This window comes from Sparus aurata, chromosome 8, assembly GCF_900880675.1.
Source record: "Sparus aurata chromosome 8, fSpaAur1.1, whole genome shotgun sequence".
Taxonomy (NCBI): domain Eukaryota; kingdom Metazoa; phylum Chordata; class Actinopteri; order Spariformes; family Sparidae; genus Sparus; species Sparus aurata.
Window position 1 is genome coordinate 15,580,852 of NC_044194.1, and position 27,104 is coordinate 15,607,955.

The 27,104-nt window shown below is 42.7% G+C and overlaps 1 protein-coding gene across 1 annotated transcript; it reads right to left on the reverse strand.

Annotated features, from left to right (window-relative positions):
* Positions 1-548: 548 nt before the first annotated feature.
* LOC115586313 (coiled-coil domain-containing protein 136) lies at positions 549-26,965 on the reverse strand. The gene is made up of 10 exons (XM_030425249.1): positions 26,812-26,965; positions 26,526-26,590; positions 18,572-18,927; positions 14,333-14,407; positions 13,205-13,507; positions 11,652-11,769; positions 9,723-9,996; positions 9,405-9,536; positions 5,326-5,438; positions 549-3,100 (listed from the first exon to the last, which is right to left on the reverse strand). The coding sequence occupies exons 3-10, from the start codon at positions 18,849-18,851 to the stop codon at positions 3,088-3,090; spliced, it is 1,308 nt and encodes a 435-aa protein (XP_030281109.1). The 5' UTR covers positions 18,852-18,927; positions 26,526-26,590; positions 26,812-26,965; the 3' UTR covers positions 549-3,087.
* Between the last annotated feature and the right edge of the window lie 139 nt (positions 26,966-27,104).

Consider the following 27,104-nt stretch of genomic DNA (forward strand, 5'->3'; position numbering starts at 1 on the left):
AATTTCACACATGAGCTGAATCTGTCATTTATAGCATTAAGACTTGTATTACTCTTTATTTCTTCAGTCAGAATGAGACAGAAACCTGATTCGGAATCTGTTGGGAATATGTGCAGAATCTGGAAATTAATTACACTCAAACGTCAAGTGACAGACGGTTGTTCAGTGAGGGTTTACGCTAACTGTACCCCATGACTGGGTCGGCACATCCAGACTACTTTTAGATCATTAGACACACTGAAACCCAGTAAACCATGAGACACAGCAACAGAGTAATGAGTGTAGTTCAGAGACCCCCATCAACAACGTTGACACACCAGTTCCTGCCATCTGTAAAGAATACGTGTCTGTGAGCTAATGTCACGTCTCTGGAGTGAAGGTTATTAATATCCATACAACCCGTGTAATGTTGAGCCAGCAAAGAGATGCTTCTCACTCAGGTTCACCGCTGGTGATCTCATGAATGGGATTCCACGACACTTTAAACCCCGAGACCGTCACTGCCAGTGAGGCCACCCCCTAAGAAAAGAAAGCGCTCAGACATCATGTGGGGTGGATATATTTATTTTCTCAAGTCATCTGCAGTACAAAATAGACCTCCAGGTAACAAAATAGCCACGACTATATTGAAAACAACAACGCTATCAATATGTAAAGCAACAAGCTGAGCAACACTGTGCAATATATAGAAGCCTTGTGGAAACTATGATAAACTAAATGAAATAAGCTCAGAAGTAATGAAAAATAAAGCTCCGAATCAGACGACATTCATCGTGTACCATCCCAATCAATGGGAGTTTGATTTCTATTACAAACTGACAGTTTCTTTAGTAGAACAGTGACAACGTTTTGCAGTCCAGTGGCACATCATTACATTAGTGTATGCAGAAACAACATTGGTCAGGCATTGCTTATAAGGTTCTGTTTTTAATGACAGACGTTTCAGAAAAGATGTCAGTTTGTTGCTGAAATTTAGCTGACTGGAAAAAAACAGGAGTCATATTGCTCTTTCTGGCAAATGCAATCTAAATGCATGCAATGACTACACCACCTTTGAACAGAGAGGTACTGAACATGATCAGTGATGCTTTCCAATGTAACGTCACCATAAATAAACATTTACATGGCATTTAAATTTGGCTATCAAATATACGATGCTCTTCCAAAATAGAATAAACTTTCTAGAAAGCTAGTACAAATGGATTAAAGGAATATTTCTCCCAAAGTACTGTATGTCACATCTATTTACATGGAATACAAAGTCAAACAGAGTCGACATAAATTAGATATTTGTGCTTCTATATGTTTTTCTAGCATGCTCTTCAGTTCTAAAATAGTCTCACAAAAAAACGTTTCACAGATGTAAACAATAATCGGAGTCCTTCCACATATACATATATTTATTGTAACTGATGCTTAAACAAACTACGTTTTTCTGACATCTTTCTATGTACATATTTCGGAACCATGTTCATCTCTAAAATGCCCTCACATCCAACTAACCCTGATCTTTCACTTAAGACGCATCAGTGGTTTCATCTAGCTGCGAACTCTGAATGCCAAAACACTTGGAGAAAACCGGCCCATTTAAATCCTGTTGGAGATCCCCGCATCAAAATCAAAACTGAGTTGAAATAATACAGCTTAATCATCAGAGAATTTTTTCTTCCAGAAACGGCTGAGGATCTTTACTCGCACGTAACAAACTAAAGCAAAGAGTGCAGCAGTGGGTTTAAGATTTCAGATCTTCAAAGTGACCTGTGAGCAGGGGAGATGAATCAGAAACACTGCGCCGGCCTTCCAGGCATCTTGCTTAGCTGATAATTAAAGGGGAAGATGGGAGACACAGGACTGTGTGTCTCACTCTGTCAGGCGGCACAGCACATAAATGAAAAACACTTTGAAGAAGAGCTGGTTCCCGTCTTACACACTGAGCTCACATTGACAGGTGCTTGGTTATCAGTCAGTTTGATGGTTCAAAGCAGAAATACAGTGGCAGGATCGTTACTAGGCAGTTATCAATTCATGCAAATTTTGTGACAATTTAGTTTTTCCAATATGTTGCATTTATTGCATCTAGTATTTGGGGAAATAACACCTAAAGGTGCAGTATGTAAGAATTGGCCACCTGTCAAATGTCAAAACCAATAGGGGGCAGCATGTTGGTAGTGTAATGGCTAACTGCTGCTATATACAGTTGCTGTTAGCTAGTTAGCTGAGTTATTCATGCAGCTGTCGTTCCCAATTGGGAGTAGTAAGGTAGTAACAAAGGAGCGTTGGACCGGGACGGGCTGGGGCTAGCTGGATAGCGCGCTAACTTTAGTAGATATCTCTACAGCACAATACATAAACACAACGTCAAAACGGGTATTTCAGTTTGAATTTTTGTATGTTATCAACTAAAATCTTACATATTGCACCTTTAATATAGTCTATAGTGAACTCATTGCGAAAAAGAACAATGCAAACTGTTACTTCAGGGTCACGTGTACTTTTCATGGGTTTCAGTGCATTAAATGTCCAAACTCCATTTTGCGTCATTATTCTCAGACACAACTATGAACAATATTGAAACAAACAAATAAATAAATAATGGTTAAATAAATTGAGAAAACCAGTCGGTGCACATTTATAATCAAAAGCTTAATTTTTATCACATTGGTAGCTAAAGGAGAGAAAATGAACACAGACACAGAGGAGGGATGACACAGCACTAGCGAACATTTAGTGGAGTGAGATCGTGTCCTCGTGTAGGCTCTCTGCAGGTCAGCTCATCATCAGAGCCCGTCTCAAATGAGACCGAGCACATTATTCTCAGTACTTGTGTCGATGTAGTACCTTCTCATAGAGACCACACTCTTCCATTTTTACATTTTCTACTACGCGGTGGTCAACTGCATCACATTTAGAGAACTCCGGTTCAGTCTATAGACATGGCAGGAGAGAACGAGGGGCTGGTCTGAAGCCGACGTCTGTCCCTGTGCGGCTGTTGCCCATCCAGTCAACATCGGACGAGAGCTCTCAACAAGCTAGTCATCATTAGCAGCACTGCTGTGGCTGCAGTGATAGTCAAAATGGAGTTCCAACCTACCTCACTCCTCTGAGGGCAGACAGGAAAACAGTGGTGTTAGGAGTCAGAAGACAGCTGATCATCAACCACAGATAAGCCATCCAGGAAATATGCTAATTTGCTTTCTCACAGAGAGTCAGATGAGGAGATTGTTATCACCCTAAGTACTGCTGTTACCACATTAGGTGGAGAGGTGGAACCAGGAGGCAATTAGCTTAGCTTAGCACGCATAAAAACGAGGGGAAACAGAATTTTGGATGGAGCCTGGCTCCATCCAAAATTCAAAAACGTACTCCTGCAAATAAGTCATATTAACATGTTGCATCTTGTTTGTTTAATCTTCACACAAATAGAACGACGAGGAAAGCAATAGTTTGTGGCTTTTGGATTTGTTCATGCTGTTACTATTTCTTGACGAACAACAATTCATTTGTCCGCCCAGCACTCAAATGTTTTCTGCTGGCTGTGGTGTCGATGAAGTCACAGAGAAGTTAGCGCTACAGCTTTTAACTCCCACGACGAGCCACAAATTGTTGGTTTTACATTCATGTACAGATTTAACAGATAAGACATTGTGACAGATCCAGGCTGGCTATTTCCTCCTGTTTCCAGTCTTTATGTTAAGCTAATCATCTCCTGTAGCTGTAGCTTCATATTTAACAAACAGGCATTGAGAGTGGTATCAGGCTTCTCATCGAACACTTGGCACGAAAGCAAATAGGCATATTTCCCCAAATGTTATAACTATTCCTGCAAATGCCATTGAAGGAAATATTCTGTTAAATAATTTGCCAAACTGCCCACCCGCCCCATGTCCACCTTCCATAAATGCTTCTCATCATTATTAACATTCCTTCACTGAAGAGTTTTCCAGTGAGTTTAAGCCCACCCCGAAAAAAACAACACTCCAAACTACACTCACTGAATCTTCAGCAGTGATTTATATTAAAGGGTCAGTTCACCAAAATGACACATAAACATATTTTCTCGTGTACATCTTATGGTTTTGAGCCATGCAGGCGTTGCCCAAGTTTTAAGATGTTTAATCTTTCACTCAGAACTATGGAAGCATTATGCTGCCACTACCACTCTGACATTATGACATAAAAACTCGATTGTCATATCAAGATATTTTCACATTATTACATCATAAAAAACTTATCACATTATAACAAGAAACCTTTTTAATTGTTATAATATATATATTGTCATAACCTGATGAGTTTCTATGTCGTAATTAGTGAAAATATCTTGTCATAAGGTGAAAAACATCTTATTATAACAATAGAATTTTCATGTTATAACATGATTGGGATCCATTTGTCTTTTTGTGGTGTGGCGGCATGATGCTTCTGTAACAGTAGGGGGGAAAAATCTTTTTAGAAACATTGCTCGGATTATTCTGAGTAATCCACAGAATGTTGTTATATATTGAAATACTTTCTTCTTTAGACACTATCACAGTTTCTGTGAATTATCCAGAAAACAACCCTGATTCCAAAAGAGTTGGGACGCTGAGGAAAATATAAATAAATCAGAATGTGACGATTTGCCTTTTGTCTCAGTGATATTGACATATACGCAACTGTAAACAGGTTGTTTTAACTCTTCAATATCATTTAGTTGCTCATATGCTTATTACCTCTGCAAGGGAGGATTTGTTTTTGCCATTGTCCGTTTGTTGGTTTGTTGGTTTGTCAGCAGGATTACACAATAACTGCTGAATGGATTTCCACGAAAATCAAGAGGGAGGAAGCGTCTCAAACCAGAATAGACCCCATTAACTTTCTGTTCTGATCCAGATAAAGGGAGCGGTTCAGGAATTTTTTTCTCTCTTTCTTTAATTTTGAGATATAGAGGGTTTGTCAACACTTTGGTTCTAGGTTCTAGGTCTAGGGGAATAATGCATGAGCTTAAATTATGGTTAAACAGTAATGGGTGTTTTAAATTTTAGATTGATACAGGACTATCAAGTTTGGTATTGGCTCAATTGAATTAAAGGAGAGTGTCGAGGTATGAGCTCTTGTTGTTTATGTTGTAGACTGTATACAAACTGTCATCAGCCAGTGTATCGAGGTAAGACAGAATTCTACACATGTTTCCCCTAAAACCTGGGCAAATCAAATCAAAACTATCTGCATAGCCTGAGGCCACATGTGAGAAACTATGTTTTTTATGTTATTGGGTGAAGCGACTCTTAAATCTGTGTGCAAGGACCATACGTAGCATCAGATAGAGATAAGCTCCTCCCATACCTTGCCCTCTGGGACGCCAGCTCCGACAACCAGCACCAGACCACAGCCACTATTACAATCATTCCTATGAAGGGGATGGAGAGAACAGGGTGCTCAGACGGATGGATGAATCTCTGAGGAGGGAACAAAAAACAAAACACAACGACCATGGGAATGAAGGGAATGAATGAATGAATGGACGGATGGATGGACTCAAAATAACAAACACACGGATAAAAAACGGTGTGACGACAGCGCAAATGGACCACCACTACAAAATCAACGAATCAACATGGACTATGGCTGTGATATAAAAAAGGGAGGGGTTGTGATGGAGTGATTTACATTTCCCGTTAAAACAAACAATGCATAACTTTATGGTGACATACACATCGACTCAATGAGAGAATGTGCGAGCGGTTCTGTGTGGCATCTATTGGCTGCGTGTGATGTTATGGTGACCAGAAAAAAGAAAGACGTACAGCATGAATGTTGTGAGTAGCGTACGGTGGTATTTTTCATCTCTCTATCCTCATTATATAGCTCATTAATTTCTTTTTTTTTTTTTATGTTTTGCTTTTTTTTATAGTCATAAAGGCTGAGAGGTCATGGACATTCAGAGAACGAGGACAGCATCAGAGACAGGCACGGGTAGACAGTTTGACAACATCTCATCACTGCTGTTGTAGACAAAACACAGAGTTTAGTCCGCTTTGTTTCCAACAAGAGGGAAACAGAAAGGAGCACATTCGTGTTGACACGCACAGTCGTCTGTATCGCTTCCAACCGATTTTCCAAAAATAGCGAGAGTTTTGTTTTTTTATGTTTGTTTGTTTTGAAAGAATTTTGGATGCATAATTCTGTTGAATAAAAATCAACTTGCAGGATATTGAGTGTGTCCTTTGCATGGTAATGCAGCTTAAACCACAGATTGTCCTCGGGCTGGTGCCACACTCTACTGCGCCAGAAAGTCAGAACAATAAGCAAAGGAAGACATTGCAAAAAGGACAATCAATTTGGTGCCGTAGTTCCTTGCATGAAGAAGGTTGCTGTTCAACTTAAAGGGGCTCTGTGGAACATCTGTGTTGGTCTGGATGCCAGTTGTTTACATCAGCGGACTCCATTTCTAGATTAATGTTAGCGACTTTTGCTCCCTGTTAGAGGAGCAGAGAGAAGCACTTAGAGAACGTGCACAAAGTCTTTTGGAAAAGCAAACCCGAGTGTAGAATCCATCAGAATTAATCAACTTAAAGAAATCATCCACGGGTTTGTAGCGGCAACCGAGAGAGACGGGGAAGGTCTCATGTTCCACGTCACATTACAATCGGCTCACATAAGACAAAACAAATTGTTCCATAGAGCCCCTCGAAGAGTTTTGGATGTGAGTGTTTTCTGTAAGCAATAATTGTGTAATTGTGACAAAAGTTAAAAAAAAAAAAAAAAAAAAAAAATGGTAGCTGTTAATTGTTTCAGTTGTTTCAAATCTTGTTTCAATTTCCTGCAAGTTGACCCTCATACAGCATTAAAATGAACTGGAATAATTGTAAAGCAGAAGGTGCCAAGTTCCTGTAATGGCGTTGGTAACACTCGGTAGGGTAACATATCAACCATTAAGTAGATGCTTGTTAGCATAAATATTAGAAGCATATTGGCTCCTTATAAGTCATTAAAAAGCACTAATTATTGCCTTACTCTGCATTAACATAACAATATAACTACTAGAACACTAACTAAGAATTTACCCTCAATAATTAATCTTGATTATCGCTTTTTGAGAGAAAGTAAGGAAGTTGTTGTTGATGAATTGTGATCTTGATATGTTTTGATCAGTATGAACAATATAAGGTGGTCGTACCACAACAACAGTCCTGCTCCCTTAAAGGATAAGTTCACCCATAAGGAGAATTCAGTCATTATCTATTCACCCCCATGCAGATGGAAAGTCAGATGAAGTTTTATACTCCACAGAAATTCTCCATTTATGGAGGTTTACTGCAAAAGTGTGTTACACAATTCTCCAAAACAACTGAGGCAGCTTGGGACTTGTTTTAAGTTGTAAATAAAAGAAAAGAAAACAACAGAAAACATTTAATTGGCTCCAAACGGCTCGTCCGGTGAATTCCAGGTCTCACGAAGCCCCAAGATCTCAAATTCAAATTTCAAATGTCGAGAGGGGTGAGCGCTGATGCTTTTAACGCCGCAGCTAGAGAGAAGATTTTAGCTTCAAAAAGGGTGATAACATAAAATATAACATAACATCTTTTCAATAAATTTGGGATCTCTGATCTTCCAGAGACTTTGGGTTATGCCGCATGAGCCGTGTGGAGTCATTTCATGGTTTGAAACGAATCCCCATCTACTTCAGTTGTTTAGGAGACTGCTGCAAGGCTGCTTTGCCGTGAAGCTCCAGAAAAGTTTTGTGGACTACGAAACATCATTTGACTTTCCCTCGGCATTGAGATAAATAGGAATTTTTATTCTAAGGTGAATTTATCCTTTAATATTCCTTCATAAACATGGTCTATTCTTACGTAAGAAAAAAACTACAAGTGTTCACACAGTTCCCAAATAACTCTAAATGAAGTCTGTCCAACTCAGAACATGTTCCTCACCCTAAAGTGAGGTCTTGCTCATAACTAATTCACCAGTAAAACCTGTGCGGGTTTATGAGTGCCAAACAAACAGTGAATTAGTAATGAGCAAGCAACTATATATAGTTGTAGAACATTGTCATGCAGATAAGTGCTTTAATAAGTGCTTTGTTATGACTAATAAAAGGCTAACACGCTAACAATATGCATTCAAATAAGCAACTGGTTAATAGTTAATATGTGTACTCTGAGACAGAGTGAGAGCGTTACTTTACTTTTTCTCTTTTGAACAATATCCGACGCCGACACAGGATTCAGCGTTAAAGCAAAGTAAGCATTCTTCGCTCGGTGCCTGAACGCCTTTCTGCAGATTCTGTGTTTTTGTCCAACAACAGTATTAAAGCATCGCTGTCACAGAGAAGTTAGAACACAGACACGGTGGGAGGAAAGGTTCCCCGGCCCAAAGCACACAATAAATACCGATATGGGCTGACAGGCCAGGTCAGTTCATATCGGAACATATATCGCTACAGTATGAGACACATAGAAAGTGGGCTCAACAGACACGTGGTACAGTAGGTGTGATGTGAGGTGTGTTACGTGTTAGGTGACAGTGCGGGTTGCAGAGAAAAAGTTATGCTCTTAAACCATAGACGTCATGGCTGGAAATTCTCAAGACTACAACAACACAACCTGCTCCACAAAATATATATGAATATCTCAAGAATGCAAAGCTAACTACGCGACTTAAATGTCCTAAAGATTGCTATCATTAATCACATACATTTGTCTGGAAGTAAGGGTTGCAACTAATGATTCTTTTAATTATCAATTAACATCTCATCAACATCCCGACCCAAAAGTGATGCCTTCAACTGTCTAAAACCCAGAGTTTCTTAATTTACTATCTTAAAGGAGAAATAAGAACAGAAAAGCTTTATATTTAAGAAGCTGGAACGAGCAAGTGTTTGACATTTTTGTTTGAAAATGTTTAATCGATTATCAACATAGTTGGGAAAAATAATCGTTTGCCATGTCACCAGGATAAAATGTTGGAAATGATCGTCTCTGCAAACCTCTGATATCTTCACATTTGTACGTGTCATAGGCTACATACCATTGTGACATTTCTATAAATATGTCATATCGCGTTTGCATCACATGTTTATGAACTGATTTTGTTAGTTGGCTGGTGGACTTTGAGGGACCACGTTCATCATTTGTATGCATGAAAGCACTAGATATTTTTAAAGTGACAATTTCCAGCTGTGTGTGCCTGTGTGTGTGTGTGTGTGCCTGTGTGTGTGTGTGTTTGCGCGACCCAAACAGGTATCTAAAGCTGAAACGTGATTTCCCTAACCCCCCTTGTCACAAAAACATATGGTTTGCATAAACATACTGTGCCAACATTTATCCTGCGATTTAGTTGAGTTATTGCGGCTCTAACAATATTTAAATCAGCTGTTTTACCATCTGTATACTGCTATGTTATTCATGTCCGTCCCTCACCTGAGCCCCCCCTGACAGCTTCTCCAGCTCAGCCTTGCAGCGCTGCAGCTCCTCCTCCAGCTCTTTTCTCTCCCTCTGACTGCTGTCATACAGTACCTGCAGCTCCTGCAGCTCCATCTTCAGACCATCACACTGCAGGACACAGACGTCACACTCTCAGTCTTCCTAACAGCAGTGGATTTATTAAAGCCATTTTTATCTGAATTCGATTGAAAAATCAAATAAAAGAATTTGCTAATATTGCTTAACCCAGATCTGCCCATGTTTTATTCATATGTTTAACTCCCCAGGTGTCACTTCAACATGAATGCCTGGTACCTCTCTCTGAACCTGTGAAGCCTTCTCCTCTGCCTGTTTGAGCTGGTCCCTCAGGGAGAAGATCTCCCCGATGCCTCCGTTCCAGCTGGTTGGTGTCGCGGGCTTCCCATCGAATGAAATATTCTTCTGGATGGAGGCGTCCACCAGGCGACAGTTCTCAGACTGAGCCATGGTCATGTAGCTCTCTGTCATGACCTCATCGGGGCCGCTCTCCATGTCCTTCCCCTCTGTGCCCTCTGCGTCCTCCTCCTTCAGTGACAGGTAGACACTGGAGCTGGACGAAAAGGCCAAAAGAATATAATGTTCTTTAAACTTCAAATAAATGGGCTGCAAATGGGCCGACAATTTCCATCATTGAAGGCTAGAAATGATTGTTATGCTATTTTATGTGATAATCAGAGAGCTAGTTAGCATATTTGTGTTTTGTTTTGGCACATTCAGTATGCGGAGATTTCATTATGGTGTACACAAAGTCTAATAACTGCTTTTTGATTCCTTTTTCATGCTGACAGATGTATCTAACCAGCCTTGTAATAGGACTGCGAGGACTCTTTCCATTTCTGACTAATCAGTTTTTTTCATCTTATTATCAGATAATTGTTTAGTCTATAAAATGTCATAAACGAAAAAAAAAAGACCCCATTACAGTTTCCCGGCTGCTCAATCTGTCTGACCAACAGTCCAAAACAAAAATCGAACGTTTTAAATTAAATTCCAGACGATGCAAAAAACAGAGAAAAGCAGCTTAAAACATTTCAAAAAGTACAGACTGTTTGGATTTTTGCTTATTCATTTGATTGATTGTTTGTTTGTTTTTGAATTGTTGAAAATAAAAATTGTGTCAAAAGCGCCATCAAAAGCTGTTCTATTATTCTACTCAAAAAAGTTGGACTACTGTGTAAGACCCCAAAAATATGATGACTTTAAGATCCTTTTTGTGATGCATTCAATTTGAAACAGAACAAAGACAATATATTTTCATGTTTTACTTCATTAACTTTATTGATTTACATAAATATTGTCATGGTTTTGGGCTTTTGGTTTGTATATTTCCTGTTTTATTTTGAAGTTCTCTCCTTGTGTGTCGTGTTTCACTTTCACTTCCTGTATTTGTGTTTCTACTGGCCCTCTATTGATTACCCTATTTGTTTCACCCGTGTCTTATTAGTTTTTCCTGTCTTGTGTATTCAAGTCTGTGTCTTTCCCGACGTCAGTGTTGTATTTTTCACACTTCTTAATTCCTTGATTTGCCCCTGCCTGCTCCTCTGGTTTTTGTTGCCTTTTTTATTTGCCTTTTGCAGGAGACAAAAGACTGGGATAGTTGTGAAACACGATTGTATTTTGCTTGGGAATACTTTCTCAAACTGTTGTTGCTACCCACAGTGTGTTTGCAAATGATTCTGTTTTTACATCACATTTGAAACGGCGTCAACTTTTTTTAGCACATGGGTTGTGGAACTGTTAGCTGTGGGTTATTTCTCCCTGTTGAACATGTTGTCTTCTGTCTCCCTTTTTTCATCTTCCTGTAAAACACAACTTCTCTTTGAGCGGCACTATAAATAAAGTTTTCACAAGATCTTCCTCAGCAGATTGAGTCTGCACTGTTCCATCTGCTGGAGGGAAGATCACGTGATGCACTGAAACATTTTTAGAACAGACACTCATTGGATCTTATTCGGGGACTGTGTCCTCGGTCAATTTCTTTTTCTGTCCATCTCCTAATCAATTAATGAACTAATGGTTTCAGCACTTGTGTGTGTGATCCCTCGTATGGTATTACAGTAGTGCAGAGATTAAACAGGTGGCCGGCCTTTTTCTAAACGGGATATGACTTGCGTGACTGTGACGCGGGGGTGGTATTCCAGAGGGTCTCCCCTCCAGCTGATCCGGTAAGCACAGCTGACGAGTGAGCAGCCATTGACCTCTCACCATGTCCTCTGTCTCTGCAGCAGCTGCAGCCTCTCAGAAAGACGTCTGTTGTCCTCCTTCAGGGTCTGACACTCCTCCTTCAGTATACGGCACTCCTCCTTCAGAAGGTCCACGTCACCTGACGGAGCAGAGAGGAAGATGTTGAAGAGGATGCAGGAATTATTGCTCGCCATTAATCCTATTGTTTGCGGCTATAGAAAATGTGTTTAGAGTATACTAAAAGAGTAGTCTGACATTTAAAAAAAAAAATGCTTATTTGCTCGTGTCCCAGTTGATAAACTGTAAAATCTGGAAAGTGATTTTCAAAAATCGAGGAAACTGATAACCTCAAAATGTCCAAGTTAAGTAGACTAATAACTAAGTTGATAAATCTTTTATTCAACTTATAAATTTGTGAGGTATTCGTTTCCTGACTATTTTTAAAGGTAAAGTCAACTACTTGTAGGAAGCTACAGGCATAAGCCAGTTGGCTTAGTTTAAAGATTGTAAATAGTTAAAAAGTTAGCCTGTCTCCGTCCAACAATGAAAAAATCCACCTACCAGCACCTGTAAAGCCCACTGACTGAAATATTATCTTGTTTCATGCTTACAAATATTATCTTGTTTGTTTTACAGCGTTAAAATCATAATTTGCTGTTTTGACTGGTACAAAGAAGAAACAAAGAAAAGACATGAATGAAAAAAAAAAAAATGCTGCTAACTGCAGCAACCGTTTGTTACTTAGCTCATTTAGCAATGCAGCTAGCAATCTGGACTGGTAGCTTGGAACACCTGGTGAGTGTTGGTGTTGTTTACATAGCGAGCAAATTCTGTTCAGTTTATTGCACCTTTTAAACAGAGAAATAATATACATAACCTGTAGAAACTAAAAAATGTCAAATTGTTCCTTTAAAATGCTGTGAGTTTGACTGGACTTGCATTATAAAACACATTCTGGGAGATGTTTTCATGAAGGAGCGTGACAACAATACAACATGAACTCTCCTCCCTCGGTCCCACCCCGGCCTCAGCTGCAGATCCCAGCGGTGACATCATGTGTTAGAAGTGTGTGTCCCTCCCCCTCATGACTTCATGTCCCTGGTATCCTAAATGCAGACGCACATCTGTGCACACACACACACACACACACACAGAGCACTCCCCACCCCACTGCAACACTCAGCACACTCATTTGTAATATTTATTAAACCCCACAAATGATTAATGTGCTTCACTGCGGGATGCTAACATGATGTGAGCACGGAACGAGAACATCCATAACACCGTGCTTTGTTTTCATAATATTAGACACAAAGACTGATCGTGGGCTATTTGTGCAAGTTGGATCAATTCCATAGTGCATGCAGAGACAGTGGGTTGTGTGTGTTTTAGCGTGTCCTTCTCACTGATGGTGTGAAGATGAGGTGTAAAACAAAAGACATATTGGATTTTAACTTTAATGTGCTTGTAAGTAAAAACAGAGTTGTGAGGGAGGAGAAGGTACCGCAACCTCCTCCACCTGTCTTCCCCTCTGACATGCACCTCAACCTGTCCTCTTGCTCCTCATCCCTCACCCTCTCTCCTCTCGGCCTCCCTGCGCTGGCTCTTCATGCTGATCTCGGCCCTCAGCGTGGTGATCTCCAGCTCGTACTCCTGGGTCTCGTCGCTGAGGCGCTGCAGCTCGGCCCGCCGGCGACACAGCTCCTCCTGCAGCGAGGCGATGTCGTTCTCCCTCTCTGCCGCCGCCTCCTCCGCCGCCTGTTGGAGCAGGATCACCTCCTCCTGGGCCACGCGCAGCTCCTCCTGGGCCTCGGCCAGCTCGCTCTCCTTCTCCTCCTCCAGGCTGTCCATCTCCTCCTGCACGGACCGCAGCTGTGCTGTGGGGAGAGGAGGAGGAGAACTTCAGGTTCTCTTTCTGGGGGATGTGTGGGTGAGACTGCAGTATCAGTATAGGTGTATATGTGTGTGTATATGATCTTACCTGTTATGCAGCAGTGGGCCTTGCATGTGTTTGCGTGTGTGTGGGCGGTGTGTTCCTGCACGTGTGTGTGTTTGTGTGGGTACCGTTTGAAAGAGGAGCTGATGTAACTGACAGTAACAGACTGTTTTTCAGGGTCAGATCAGATCATTAGTCAACTGTTTTCAGGAATAGAACATCTCCAACTCGATAACAAAGGACTAGTGCAAGGAAATGGCGATAAAACCAGCAATAACTCAGCTAAATGGTTCAAAAGTAGTTCTTGAACCAGTGCAGCTGCATCATAAAATAGTTTAGCATTCCCCGAACGGACTAAAAAATATCTTGCAGCTTAAATCAAATTTCTCCACTCCTCCTTTTTCTATTTGTCTTTGTCTCCTACCGTGCTTTTTCTCTTTTCTCTCTCTGTTCTCAGAGCCATTATGTGTTTTATTCACCACTCATGGTCGAGTACAATAAGGCTCTAAGAAGAATAACAGTTTCTAAAATTTGATCACAAAAAAGACAAATAACTACTGAAAAATAAAGTAATACAGCCAAATCAATAAGCCAGTTAATAAGCATTAAAGTGTTCTTTTCAATTACATCCCAATATACCTATTCAGCACTAGTTGGACAAGAGTAATCAAGAAATACATAAAGAGATATTGAAAAAATGATAGAACAGTCTTGTGTTCTGGGTTAATCACACAACAGAATCGAGTGGAGTTTTTAATGTCGATACCTTGTAGATTCTGAATCTGACGTGTGAAGGCTTCAGCCTGATGGGCACTGGCCAGACGCTCGTCCTCCAACAGACCTGGTGGCAAAGGAGAAGAGAGGTGAGGAGAGGGGAGAGGAGCGGGGGAGCAGTGGGTGAGAGTGGGCAGAGAGATAAGAGGAAAATGTCACTTCAGCAGGCCAAGAGAAAGATGACAGCTCGATAAGCTGTTCAACCTTGAGGCATGACTGACTGTCTGTCTATCTGCTTTGCCTGTCTGTGTGTTAATACAATGTGAGTAGCAGCATCAGTGTTAGTGTGTTGGATTTTAAAGAGTTAATTCCTTAATATCCGTTTTATAAGGCAGTGATCTCAACAAAATAAAGTGGATTAACTTTCATAGCTTTGTCATGTTGAGTCATTTCTGCAGCGCACTATTTGCAGATTCATGAGTAGTTTTAATTAGAGCTGCAACAATTTACAATTAATTGATTAATTGTCAACTATTTTTGTGAATTAATCTGTTTTAGTATATATATATATATATATATATATATATATATATATATATATATATATATATATATATATATATATATATATATTTTTTTTTTTTAAAGCAAAGGCAAAATTCTCTGATTCCAGCTTCTTAAATGTGAATATTTTCTGGTGACCTAACACCTATATGACCTCCATGACTCTAAACTGAATATCTCTGGCTTGTGGACAAAACAAGACAATTAAAGACTTCATCCTGGGCTTTGGGAAACATTGATAGACATTTCAAAAGACCAACAACAACCAATCAGTGAATCAAGAAATTAGAAATTAGATCAAAATGATCATTAGTTGCAGCCCTAATCGTCCTAGTGGTCCTTTAAAACAGAGGGTGGTCAGTATTTTCTTAAAGGATCAGTTCCCCAAAACTATAAAATAAGATATATTTTAGCTTGACTTTTCTTTAAAAGTCAATTTCATTTTTGACCTTTTTTTTCCATTTAGTTTGATTCAGACATTCATGGTCCCCAGAGGATGAAGTCTTCTGAATCAGGTGCTTACTGATATTTCCTCTGGTGTCGTCATCAGCAGTCAAAAGTTCAACTCGTCCAATGCTTTTGTTTATCACCAAATATCTGCTAAACTAATGACGTCATGCTCAGCTGCAGGTTGTGATTAGTGCCAATTAGCATGTTAGCTTGCCAATATGCTAACACGAACATGATAAACACTGTATTCGGCTAACTTCAGGATATTAGCATTGTCGCATGCTGACATTTAGACTAATAAAGCTTCTCAGAGCCGCTAGCATGACTGTACACTCCTATTCTTGTTTTAATAATGTTCAAGCCGGACCACTACGAGACGTTTACATAGAGATATCGGGGTAGTGATGAAAATTGGCTCTGACTTCCTAACCGGAGCCTGCAGGTGATGAAGCAGCGGGCAGGGGAGCAGTGGCACTGACAGGCGGTGACATAGATGGGAAATGTTTGCAGCTTAAAACGACTGCCAGATTGCGAGGGTGTGTTTGGTGGACGACTGTGGAGAGCGCGTCACATTTATCTAACGGCGCAGGTCGAGTTGACTGCTTGCATCGCACGCTTTCATTTAATCGACAATTTTCACGGGGATTATGGAGACTTTTTCACTTTCAGCTTTTTTAATACAGCACCGCGAGTGAAATTCACTTCACCGCCATCGTTTTAATGGATCAATTTGCCTGAACCAGCCCTTTAATCAGCAGCATCCTGCTTGAGATTCTTGGCAATAATTTCATTCCCACTGAGTATTTCTCATTTCCTGTCTCGAGATTTTCACGGCCTTTCAATTTGGTTCAGAACTTTTAGTCACACACCCACCATCCCAGTTTTCTATTTGAGTCATACTGCAGGTGGTATATAACCGGTGAGTGGAGCGTGATTGGCAGCTTGTATCACAGATCACCTACAGTCAAAGTTAGCCTTGATGTGCTTCTATGCCGCACCTTTACGTAATTCTCCAACCATGCACACTCATCACCCCCAACAACCCCCCACAAGCCGCCAGCAGCCGGAGCAGCTGACTGTTCTTGGTGGGAGTTGACCATCAGTGATTTCTCGATGCAGTCTAGGACACCCAGTCTGGAAGCTTCCCTCAGCGTGCACGCAGTTGTCTGAGGAATGTCTCTACTGCTGCCAGACCAACAACTGAGCTCACCACGCCATGTCTCTAAGTATGACACACACTCAAGACACACACACTGAGCTCACCGAGGCCCCATTCCCAAGGCCTTACTCACTGCCAGTGTCCCTGGAAGTTAAGCTCATCATTTCTAAGGTGTGATGTGAGGCTCCATTTAGCGGTGATGAGGAACTGACCGTGTCAGTGGCTGCTTATAAACATTTATGCTTCCTCATGTCGAACTAGATTGTGATGAACGGGAGGTGTCTCAGGTAGGGAGTTAAGCTCTCCAGGCAGAGGACAGGAGGTGTGTGTGTAAAGTAGAATTGCAAACAGTCAGTGTGATGCAAAGTATGACGTTTATTTAATTTTACTGTAATAGTAGTTCAGGTTGAGATCTCACAGGAATCAATTCCCATGACATCTTTCGACATAAGTGAAGATAATTTATAGAGAATACTCCAGATGGCAGATGATCGTGTCTAATTGTGCTGTGATTTTATTTCTATTTTTTTAAAACCTGTTTTGCTAATTGATGATTCACTTGAGATTAAAGAACAACTCCGTTATTAGTCTGTCTGGGTGTTGTTCTCATATATTGGCCACTTCCTTTGTAACATTTCACACACCACCTCTACTGAGAAGAAGGGAGGACTCATGAAATGCAAAGGCAACAACAATGCTGATCAGATGTAGTAGAATAAGGCAGGCATATGGTGAAATTTCCCAGATTACTGTTGTGTCATGGTTTGTGGTTTTTTGGTTTGTTGATTTCCTGTTTTATTTTGTAGTTATAACCTCATGTGTCGTGTTTCACTTTATACTTCCTCACTCTGTCTGTTTTCCTGCTTCTTTGCTCCTCAGCTGTTCGTTGATCACTGTCTGTGTATTTAAGCCGGTGCTTCCTCCTCCTTTGGTTCTTCTGGGTGTTTCACTCGTGTCCACATGGTTTCTTGAGTCTTTATAGACTTAACTCTGCCTGCCTTTGTTTCTTGCCTGTTGACTTTTGTATTTTGTATTTTTTTTTTGAGTTTGCACTTTGGATTTCAGCTTTATGTTAATAAAGCTCGCTACCTGCTTCCACGTCTGCATTTTTTTCTGCACCATTTTGCTATTGTGACATGTTGAATGCAAATTGCAGATATAATTTACGAGCAGGAGCTCTCACACGTCCCCGGTGCACACACACAGCCTGTTTTGAATGTTAAATTGAGTCAACAGTAGAGAGGAACTTACTTCATGCTGTGCCTGCATGGCATGGCGGATCTACTTTTTCGGTCAGCTTCCCACTGATTTACCTACCACATTTATGCACACATACTATTTTCCAGTATATTACATGGTAAGGTCTCTGCTCAAAGCGCTTTGCAGCCACATTCCCCTTCTCACATGCAATGGCTGCAGAGCAAGGTGCCGGGCTGCTCATCAGCTTCCAAACCAAAGCACCTTGTGACATTTCTCTTCTCAGTCATTCACACATGAATAGCAATCAGGAGAACCTTGAGGTTCGGTATCTTGCCAGAGGACTCTTCAGCAAGCATGTAGCTCGTGGAGTAATTTTTATGGAAATAGTAGCAGCAAGCAGACGAGGATGGTTAAACGTCTGCACACTTCTGAACTCCAATTTAAGATAAAAAGCCAGACAGTGGGCAGATTGTATTGCGTTTCACCGGCTACCACAATATGACTGACGGAGATTCCACTTGTGGCTTATTACTTTACAACTGTTAAGCACTTCACTACAACAGGGAGTTTCTTTCAGTTCGGCTCAAAAAGTGTTAGAGGGTTTCTTTTGAAGTTTTTGTCCCTCGACATCTTTAAAACAAAATTTGCACTTCACAGTTCTCTGAAAAAGGTGACTCAAACATTGTCCCAACTAATAAAAATCCAAAATATGAGAATGAGACTTTAAATGCCAGAAATGTCTCCCCAGGATGGTGAAGGCTTTTATTGATGTGGAGGATGTCTGTATTAATTGTCACACTGTAGATGTGTATTTCAGGTCAGATGGCTGTTAAGTAAATAATGAATAAAAGACGGAGATAGAAGACGATTAATGATTCAAGGCATTTAATAATGAATAAAAGCTATAAGGAGTCTCACCTTGCAGCTCGTGAAAGCTCTCCTGGTGTTTGTTGGAGGTCTCTCTGGCGTCGTCCAGCTCCAGCAGCAGCTGCAGCACCTGGGCCTTCAGCTCCTCCAGCTCCTGCTCCTCGGTCAGCGGCTCCTGCTCCTTCCTCCTCTTCTCCTCCCCCTCGCCTTCCTCCTCTTTCAGCTTCTTCTCCTCCTCCCCCTCCTCCTCCTCCTGAGCCTGGTCCATCTCCTCCTTCTCGTTGTTCTCCTCCAGGATGCCTCTCTCCTTCGCTGTGATCTCGTTGTCCATGGTGGGGCTGCACTCGGCTTTCAGATCGCACGGGTCATCTGATGGAGAGATGACAGCGGTATTAGAAAAGGTACGCCTGACAGGGAGAGAGAGAGGGAGATGGAGAGAGGGATTTACAGGTGACAGACCGGTTTGTCATCACCCAACATTCAGTCATGCTGTCGAGGCTGTGTTTTTCTTTTGAATCAACAGCACCATCTTGTGATTGAGCTGGCATTGACTACTGCTCTCTAAAAGCAACCTCATTTCCACTGATTTCCTTTGATTAAACCCATCAATTAAAATATACAGAGCTGCTGACAATCCTCTTATGAGATTAGAGGTAAGATCGTGATGGAAAAGGTGAAGAAAACAAATCCATTCTTTTGGGGAAGAATGCGTTAGATCATACTCCTAAAACGTCTCCTGTGTGAAGGTTTTGACACTGCAGTTGTTAATGAGATATTACTATATTATAAGACATGTTGCTTGGACTTGATCACTACACTGTGCATCTTTGCTTCACATCCCTCTTATCTGCATACTAAAGGTAAATATCTGACCAGTAGGTGGAGCGAGTCAGCCGACATAATGCAGAGGGAGAAGGGTGGTGGGGCGGGGGGAGCTGGGCCTGTATGCTGAAGCAATCACTATGACTCACCGCTCAGCAATGCACCTCCAAGTTCATAACAACACAAGCTAGCACTCATAGTAAGAGAGACGTGAAAAGAAGAAGACAGATCTCTCTCATTACACGCCTGTCCCGCTCTCTTTTCTTTTTGATTTCCTCGACCTTGTTGTGGACATCCTGGGAGCCGTTGTTAATGTGAGCCCGTAAAGCCCGATGAGACATTACAGACAATGCAGGGCCTCCACTAATAAACTCGATTCCATGTTATACCAGCTGTTGCTCGCAAACAACTGCAAAGACAAATGTGGAGCAGGTTCAGGGAAGACTAGAAAGGAGGGCATCATTTACAAGCACAACAACATGACGGTGAACGCTCGTTTGTCCAGGGAGAGGAGTCCTTTCCCATTAGTCAGATGAGATTTGCTGTGAGGCAGGAGGGGCCGGAGCTAAATGGGGATTACAGTCACAGTGTTAGGGTGTTCTGATGTGCAGTTAAAAAGTAAAAAAAAAAAATAATAAAAAATAAATCTCTCAGCTACTGTCTAAACCCAGAACATTCTGCTGACATCACTCGCTTTTTCTCTTTGTAACAAGCCTGCCAAGGGTCAAGTCCATCTCAGGGAGAAAAAAAAATCTGATAGGTAGCATCACACATCTCAGGTTCAAGTGGTATCCAAGTGCTTCAGAAATTGCTGTTTGTACTCGTGTGAGGATTGGAGAGAGGAGTGCAGTTTTCCGTGTGACAGGAACAGAGAGACGTGACGGGGGAAAAAAAGGTGCAGCAGGGGACAGAATCAAGCATTAACTAAAGATCTGCCTAATTAAGAGCGATGCTCACCGGTGTAATCTCCACTCAAGGGATGCTTCCATTTCTTCTTGTAATTATTTCTCTGCCTTTGTTCCCCCCCCCCCTCGCTAGATGTAACTATTTCCATCACATCCAGGCTCACGCAACATGCTTTTTTTTCTCTAATCATATCTGCGCGACATTAGCGGCAGGCTGCGCCCCTTTTATTCCTTCTTGTCTCATAATAATGTTAATTTAAACAATGCAGCCCCTGAGAGGCAAGCGAGAGGTTTCATCAGCACTGGGCTATTTTGTCATTAAACTTTGATGCCGCTGTAATGAGTTAGTCATAAAGAGGAGCACTAGAGCCGGGTGGCAGGGGGAGAGCGAGCCGGAACTGCTTGTATAGCCAGCGGCAGCTAAAGGCCATCAAGAGACAAAAAAGGCTTCCCAGTGAATATCACTCACATCTAAATCCTCCAGGATGTCTCGCTCATGGGGTAATAACTCGGGAAGCTTTCGGCTCATGTGATCTGTGCTCCAATTTTACTTTCTTTCGTTTGTGTAGATGATGTAGCATTCAGACCGCCCTCCAAACACAAACTTTCAAGCTGAGGGAAAGTGGTGACGCTGTAATCAGATTACAGTGAGAACACCAGCTAGAATGAGGTACCACACACACTTTGTTACACACTGGAACAAATTCCTTTGGACATCCGCTAATATCTGACAGAAGTGGCATTCCAAAAAAAAACTCCTCTCAACTCTTTTCACCTTACTTTGAGGCCATCTTTCAATCTCAACAGATTATTCTGCAGCCACTAAAGGAACAGTTCACCAAAAAAAATTCAGCAATTGCCGACTCACCCTCACGCTGATGGAAAGTCGGGCGAAGTTTTTGTGGCCCACAAAACATTTCTGGAGATTCACATCAAAACAGCGCTGCGGCTTTCTTCTGAACCGCTGATGTAGATGGGGACATCCCATCTGATGTGCATGCACAGGCTTGACAAGGGGTGTAAATAACATCCTCTAAAATAAAATAAAAGACTTCCAGAGCCTTTTTTTAAGATGTAGTCCCCATCTGCATCAGTTGTTTAGCAGGATGCCACAACCCTGTTTTGCTGTGAAGCTCCAGGGATGTTTTGTGGAACAGGAAACCATCACCTGACTTTCCATCGGCATGAGGGTGAATAGACAATGACTGAATTTGAATTTTTAAGTGAACTTGTCCTTTAACGCTACAGAACCCCCGTACAGAGCCGCACCTGCTATCTGTCCTCTGGTGTTTGCCTTCTTAGCATTACCCAACAGCCTGATAATCATTTCCCTTCCTGGAAAACGCTTTATCGCCTCACCTTGTGAGTGAATGTCAAACACCTTGTGCAGCCGAATCAGCCGCAGTGACACCTGTGATCACTCCACTGCATTCTTGGCACACTTTTGGTCTTCAGTCACGCAGGGATTGCATTAGACATGGACGCTGCATGCATACAAGAGCAGAGGAAGTCATCTCAGGAGCAGTGTTACAGCTCCGGGGAGAGGATGGCTTTATCTAGCCACAGCACATTCCTTCGTAATCACGTGGCAGCAAAACACATTGAGAATGTCACTGCACAACATCGTGGCACTTTAAAATGGAGACAACAAGCGGGCCGAGTGTTCTTCGTCCGCATCTCGGAATAGCTGCCTGAGATTAAATTGAAACGTTAATGTGGCAACACGAGCCCTTTGTTTTGCTTCTGATTTGGTGTTCGGTGATGGAGTGGGGAGTGTAATGAAATTTGCACTTTTCAAAATTGAGGAGCAGAGGGAGGATTTAAGCTAACAGATGCATGCTGGGAGAGGCGTGGATGTGGGACATAACCCTGGATCCACAGGAGAGCCTTTTCAGTGCAACACTGCAGATAGAGTTATGGCCCTGTTTGTTAACCGCAGCGGAGACTGAAATTCAATCTCACACTGTGATAGAGGAGATGCATACTGAAGATATGTCTGCATGTTTTTAACAACCTTGATCTTCATATTTCAGCCAGCTTTCTGTGCCTATATGTGGTACAAAGGAGTTTTTCAAGAGCAAATGAGTCCATTCTCTCGCTGTGACTGCTAGTTAAATATCTAATTTTACGGCATTGAGGGAAGCATCTGCACTCAAATCAGCTGTGAAAAAAGGAAGGACTGAAAAAAGGAAGGACTGCTCGCTTGAAACAGGAGCTGCAGGCTGACTACATGTGCAGTGTGATGGGCACCTTGTGCTGAACCAAGAAATGGGATTAAGCAGTACCTGGTGGTGCTGGTGGTGCTGGTGGCAGTGATAGTGGCTCATGTGTGTGTGTGTGTCTGTGTGTGTGCTGCATTTTGATTCTGTGGTTTACATTGTGTGTAAACAGCTCTGTGTGCTCATGTGCTTGGACCTTCAATTATGTAGATATGCAAGCTTGCAGATCACTTTGTTTTATCTCCTCCTTATGTACACATATATGATCACACAACTGGTAAGTATCTGTATGTATGTCTGTATGGTTTTCTGCAGCTGTGTAGGAGGCCATGCATAATACACACCACCCCCTCCTACCCCAGCTTTGAAGCCAGCCCAGCTCTGATGCTGTAGCTTTTCCCTTGCACTGGCACACTTCCTCAGCAACACATAATTCAGAAAGGGGAGGGGGGGAATCGAAAAAGGCGGAGAAACCGTGTGAGAGCAAAAGACGAAAGGAGGAGAACACAATGAGAGAGATGCAAGGGAAGGAGGGCACTCGAGCTGCTCCATGAGAACAGGAGTCAGGTGGAGCCGTAGTGATGGCAATAAAGCTCTGTTTTCGTCCTCAGCGCCACTCTCCATGGAAACCTTTCTGTCTGCCACAGAAAAGCCCAGGTGAGCTTATCAGCTGTCCCTTCAGATAGTGAGGTCACCATCATACAAGTTTTGCTGACTTCAACCTGCATGACACAAGCAAGTTCTCGTGAGATTGACGCAAGTTCATCCTGTCCTCCCTCTGTTCTTTGAGCCTGAAAACTCCAAAGAGAGGGCGAGGAACAACGGCAGCAGCCAAAGACAAGAAAAGAAACAGGAAACACAAGCACCCAAGAGTTGGGCTGACTTAATGAGCCGCTCTGTAATTTAAATGGAAAATCCATGTTTGCACTTTCAAAGGGAAATAAGAGAAAGTGGGTCAACGGAATAGAGATGCATCGCAGAAACTACTGTAATGTGGCCCTCGTTAGATGAGCATGCACAAATACTGTACCATGTGTTCAAACTGTAGGTGACTGATTCAGGGAATGTGCTTTTTTTAGGGCACCATGTGTGGCTGCGTGGGGGTGCTTGTTGTGTAGCTATTCCATGAAGGGGATATGAATAGCGATAGACAACAAAGCATGACAACAAGTGATGCGGTAATAATCCATTCGGTCACAAACCAGTGCTTCCCACCTGAAAGGAATCTCTCTGGAAGGTTTCACATCAACTAAATCACAGAGGAAACAGGCTATACGAAAGCTTGCCACGTTGCTGCTGAATTCGAAAAAGAGGAATAAAGACCCGGAGGGAGAGAGCGGGTGTGCTAATGATAGGTTGACAATGTAGAACGCTTCTGAGAGGGAGAAGAAAAGTGAGGGAAAAAAATCCATCCGATACGCTGCATGAAGGAGCTGCTTGAGTTCACGAACCTTCTTCTATTCACGCCAAAGTTTAAAGGAGATGTTATGCTCATTTTCAGGTTCATCACTTTGCGTGTTTTGTCTGTCCTGTCTCTTTAAGCGCCCCTTTCCCAGATACCTGCTCTTACTGGTCAGCTCACACACGCCCGAGTCAGCACCTCCCACCGTGTCTCCGGTTGGCTCTGTCATGTTTTCAGCTTCCAGGTAGCCTAACTTCTGCCGTAAATATAGGCATACATTATGCACATGAGTGACATGGCGACTCAGTGTGATGTCAAGAAGTCAAGAGTTAAATGCGGGACTACTCACAAGGCGTTTAAGGTGCATTGTTTTCTGTGGGAGAGAGGAGCTCCGTATAGTGCCGTCTTTGGGCCTTTCAACTGTCAAAACCTTTTACATGCACAAGAGCCTATATAACACACTGAAGGAAAAAAAAAATAGGTCTCCTCAAAGAATTTTCCATTATGCAACCTTGAGAGGATAAAAAAAAAAAACATGTGGCACATTCACTTTTGTCGGAGCACATTGGAAGCTTGTTTTACAACAAAGCCCCTAAAAGTCTGACAGGGGATAGTGGGGATAGGGTGGTGCAGGAAGACATGTCACACTTTAAGTCTTCGGGGCTGAGAGAGAAGGAGCTGCGATACCTGAGGGGTGGAAAAACAAGCAAGATTTGTTTTCCCTTCAGCCCCTTGACTCGCCATGTTAAACACTCGATGTGAGAATCTCACTCTGTTGTTTTTCTCAGAGGCCCTCTCCGGCTCCCAGATCTACAAAGTTTGTCTAGGGCAGCAACTTTTCTGTTTATTAGTTCCGGAGAGCTGAGAAAATCCTGTTCTGTGCACCCTTGGGAAGTATCACCGCTGATGTGAGTTTCACAAAGTGGAGAGGAGTGGAGTGGAGAGGACAGGAGAGAAAAATGCTGTGTGGGCCGAGGCAGGTGCAAAGGTTCGCGTGTCTATGCGGGGCGCGCGCTCATGCACGCGTGTGTGTCGGCGGGCGTGTGGGCGGTGAAGAGAGCAGAGGATTGCGACTGAAAGAGGGGGGGAAGAGATATTGAGTGGGAAAAGCGAGAAGGAGAGAAGGACGGAGATGGAGAGAGGGATGGCCTGCGAGTAGTTGCGAAGTGAGAGGAACATACGGTGGCTGACAGGTTGTAAGGTACACAAGACGGCTCGCAAATGTCAGACCAGCCTCTGATGGTGTTTTATTGATCAGCGAGTGCGTGAGAGCCTCTGTATTCCCTGTTGGTAGATGCAGCGAGTGATTTTCCCGAAGCATTCATTCCCAGCAGGCCTGACGATAAAAGCCTAGAAAACAACCTGCTGTTCAGAGCAAAGGAACAGAGAGGTGGCTCAGACTGGAGAACTGACCTCAACCAGGACAGACTCAACGCACTTTAATCCATTAAGATCCCCAAGTGTGATTCAAAAAAAGATAGGAGTTAATACTGGCCATCACTCAATCCACTTCCTGTGCACCGTATGTCTGTCCTTATTATGGTCAATCAGTCAGGATCCACGCTACATTATCAGACACTTTGCCATCACTGACACTGAATTTTTCCAGCTCTGAAAGCATGCCTCAGGCTGTGATGAGAGGACAAGAAGTCCCCAGAGTTTAGATAACAGGAACAAGCTTGTTAGGGAGGAAGATTTCCTCCTGAGACAGCATCCCTGTTAAGATGTCAACACGCAGGCTTCGAAGTGATACGTTTAATAAAGGAACCTACTTACTTACAAAGTGGTTTGATCAGCCTGCATCTAAGAAACAATCCCCCCAGAATACATGTGTTCCCAAGTTCAATTTTAGGACACAGGAAAAAGGAAGCCAGACTCAGGCCACATGGTCAAAAGTGCTGCTGACCTGCGAGTCCCTCCACGCCAGTAAACATCCTCCCAGCAGTGTGTCCCACACAGAGCTGCACTGTCTGCATTCAAAACATGTGGAAAACAACCACACATCTTCTGTGTTGGGGCACAAAAAAAAAAAAACACATTCCAGGCATTCTTCTCTGAATGCACAATCACACACAAACCGATTGTTGAGGAGATGCATGGTGCCAAACGTCACATACGCAAAGTTAGCAGACAGGCTGAAGCTGTCGAACACAACCACTACATGCGCACAATACAATTATTCAAAGCTGAGCTCAAATAACATCCAGCACTGCATTAGCCTCAGAATGACATGCAACACAGACCCTCAGCATTAATGACTGAATGATCCCTTCCCCTCTGCCTGCCAGCCACCCATTACCTGGCAGCATGCAGCCTCCATCAAACGTCCACAGATGCCACAGCTGACTGTAATGCCCACTCGTCTGTCAGGCTGTCAGCTCGACCACAGCTCCTAATAAAGACGGGCTTCCTTCCACAATAATCTCCCCACCTCCTACCAGCTGACCACCTCTCCTCTCCTCTCCTCTCCTCTCCAGCTCCCTCCGCCTCCTCAGTTCACATGTCTCACTTCAGGAGTAAACACAGGGATTAAAAAAAAAACACATCGACCCTTCTCTACCTTTTTTTTCTTTTCGGCTGATCCGTAGTGCAGGGCTAAAAATAGACACATACACACACACACACACAGAAAGCGACAAAAAAACAGCTGCACAGACCTGTAGAGTCCAAAGCCTCCTCGATGAGTGGAGGTAAGCGCAGTCCATCCATAGCCCCCCTGTAGCTGCAGCAAAGAGGGAGAGACACAGAAAGAGAGTGGGCGAGAGAGGGTCAGAGGCTCCACACACCCACCTCAGCTGCAGGGGGAGAGAGAGAGAGAGAGAGAGAGAGAGAGAGAGAGGGAGAGAAACACACACACGGAAAGTACTGAGCGCACTGTCAAGTACACGCAGGCTTCAGTGCACACACACACACACACGCACACACAAAAACAAGGCTGTGTACCTCGGGAGAATTTGGGAGGATCCGGGGAGCTGAAGGCTGAGCTCTGGAGCGTGGGAGAGATGCCGAGAGGGGAAGATGGGAGGAGCAGAGTGGAGGGGGAAAGATGCTGTTTTCCAGACGGCAAAGCTCCGTCACGGACCTCCCTCCCTCCCTCCCTCCCCCCCCCCCACACACACACACACACACACACACACACACTCTCTCTCTCTCTCTCTCTCCCCAGGTTGCACTCTGTTTTGTTCTCTTCTTTCCACTTCCTCCTTCTTTCCAGTGCCTCTTCTTGCTCGTTCCTC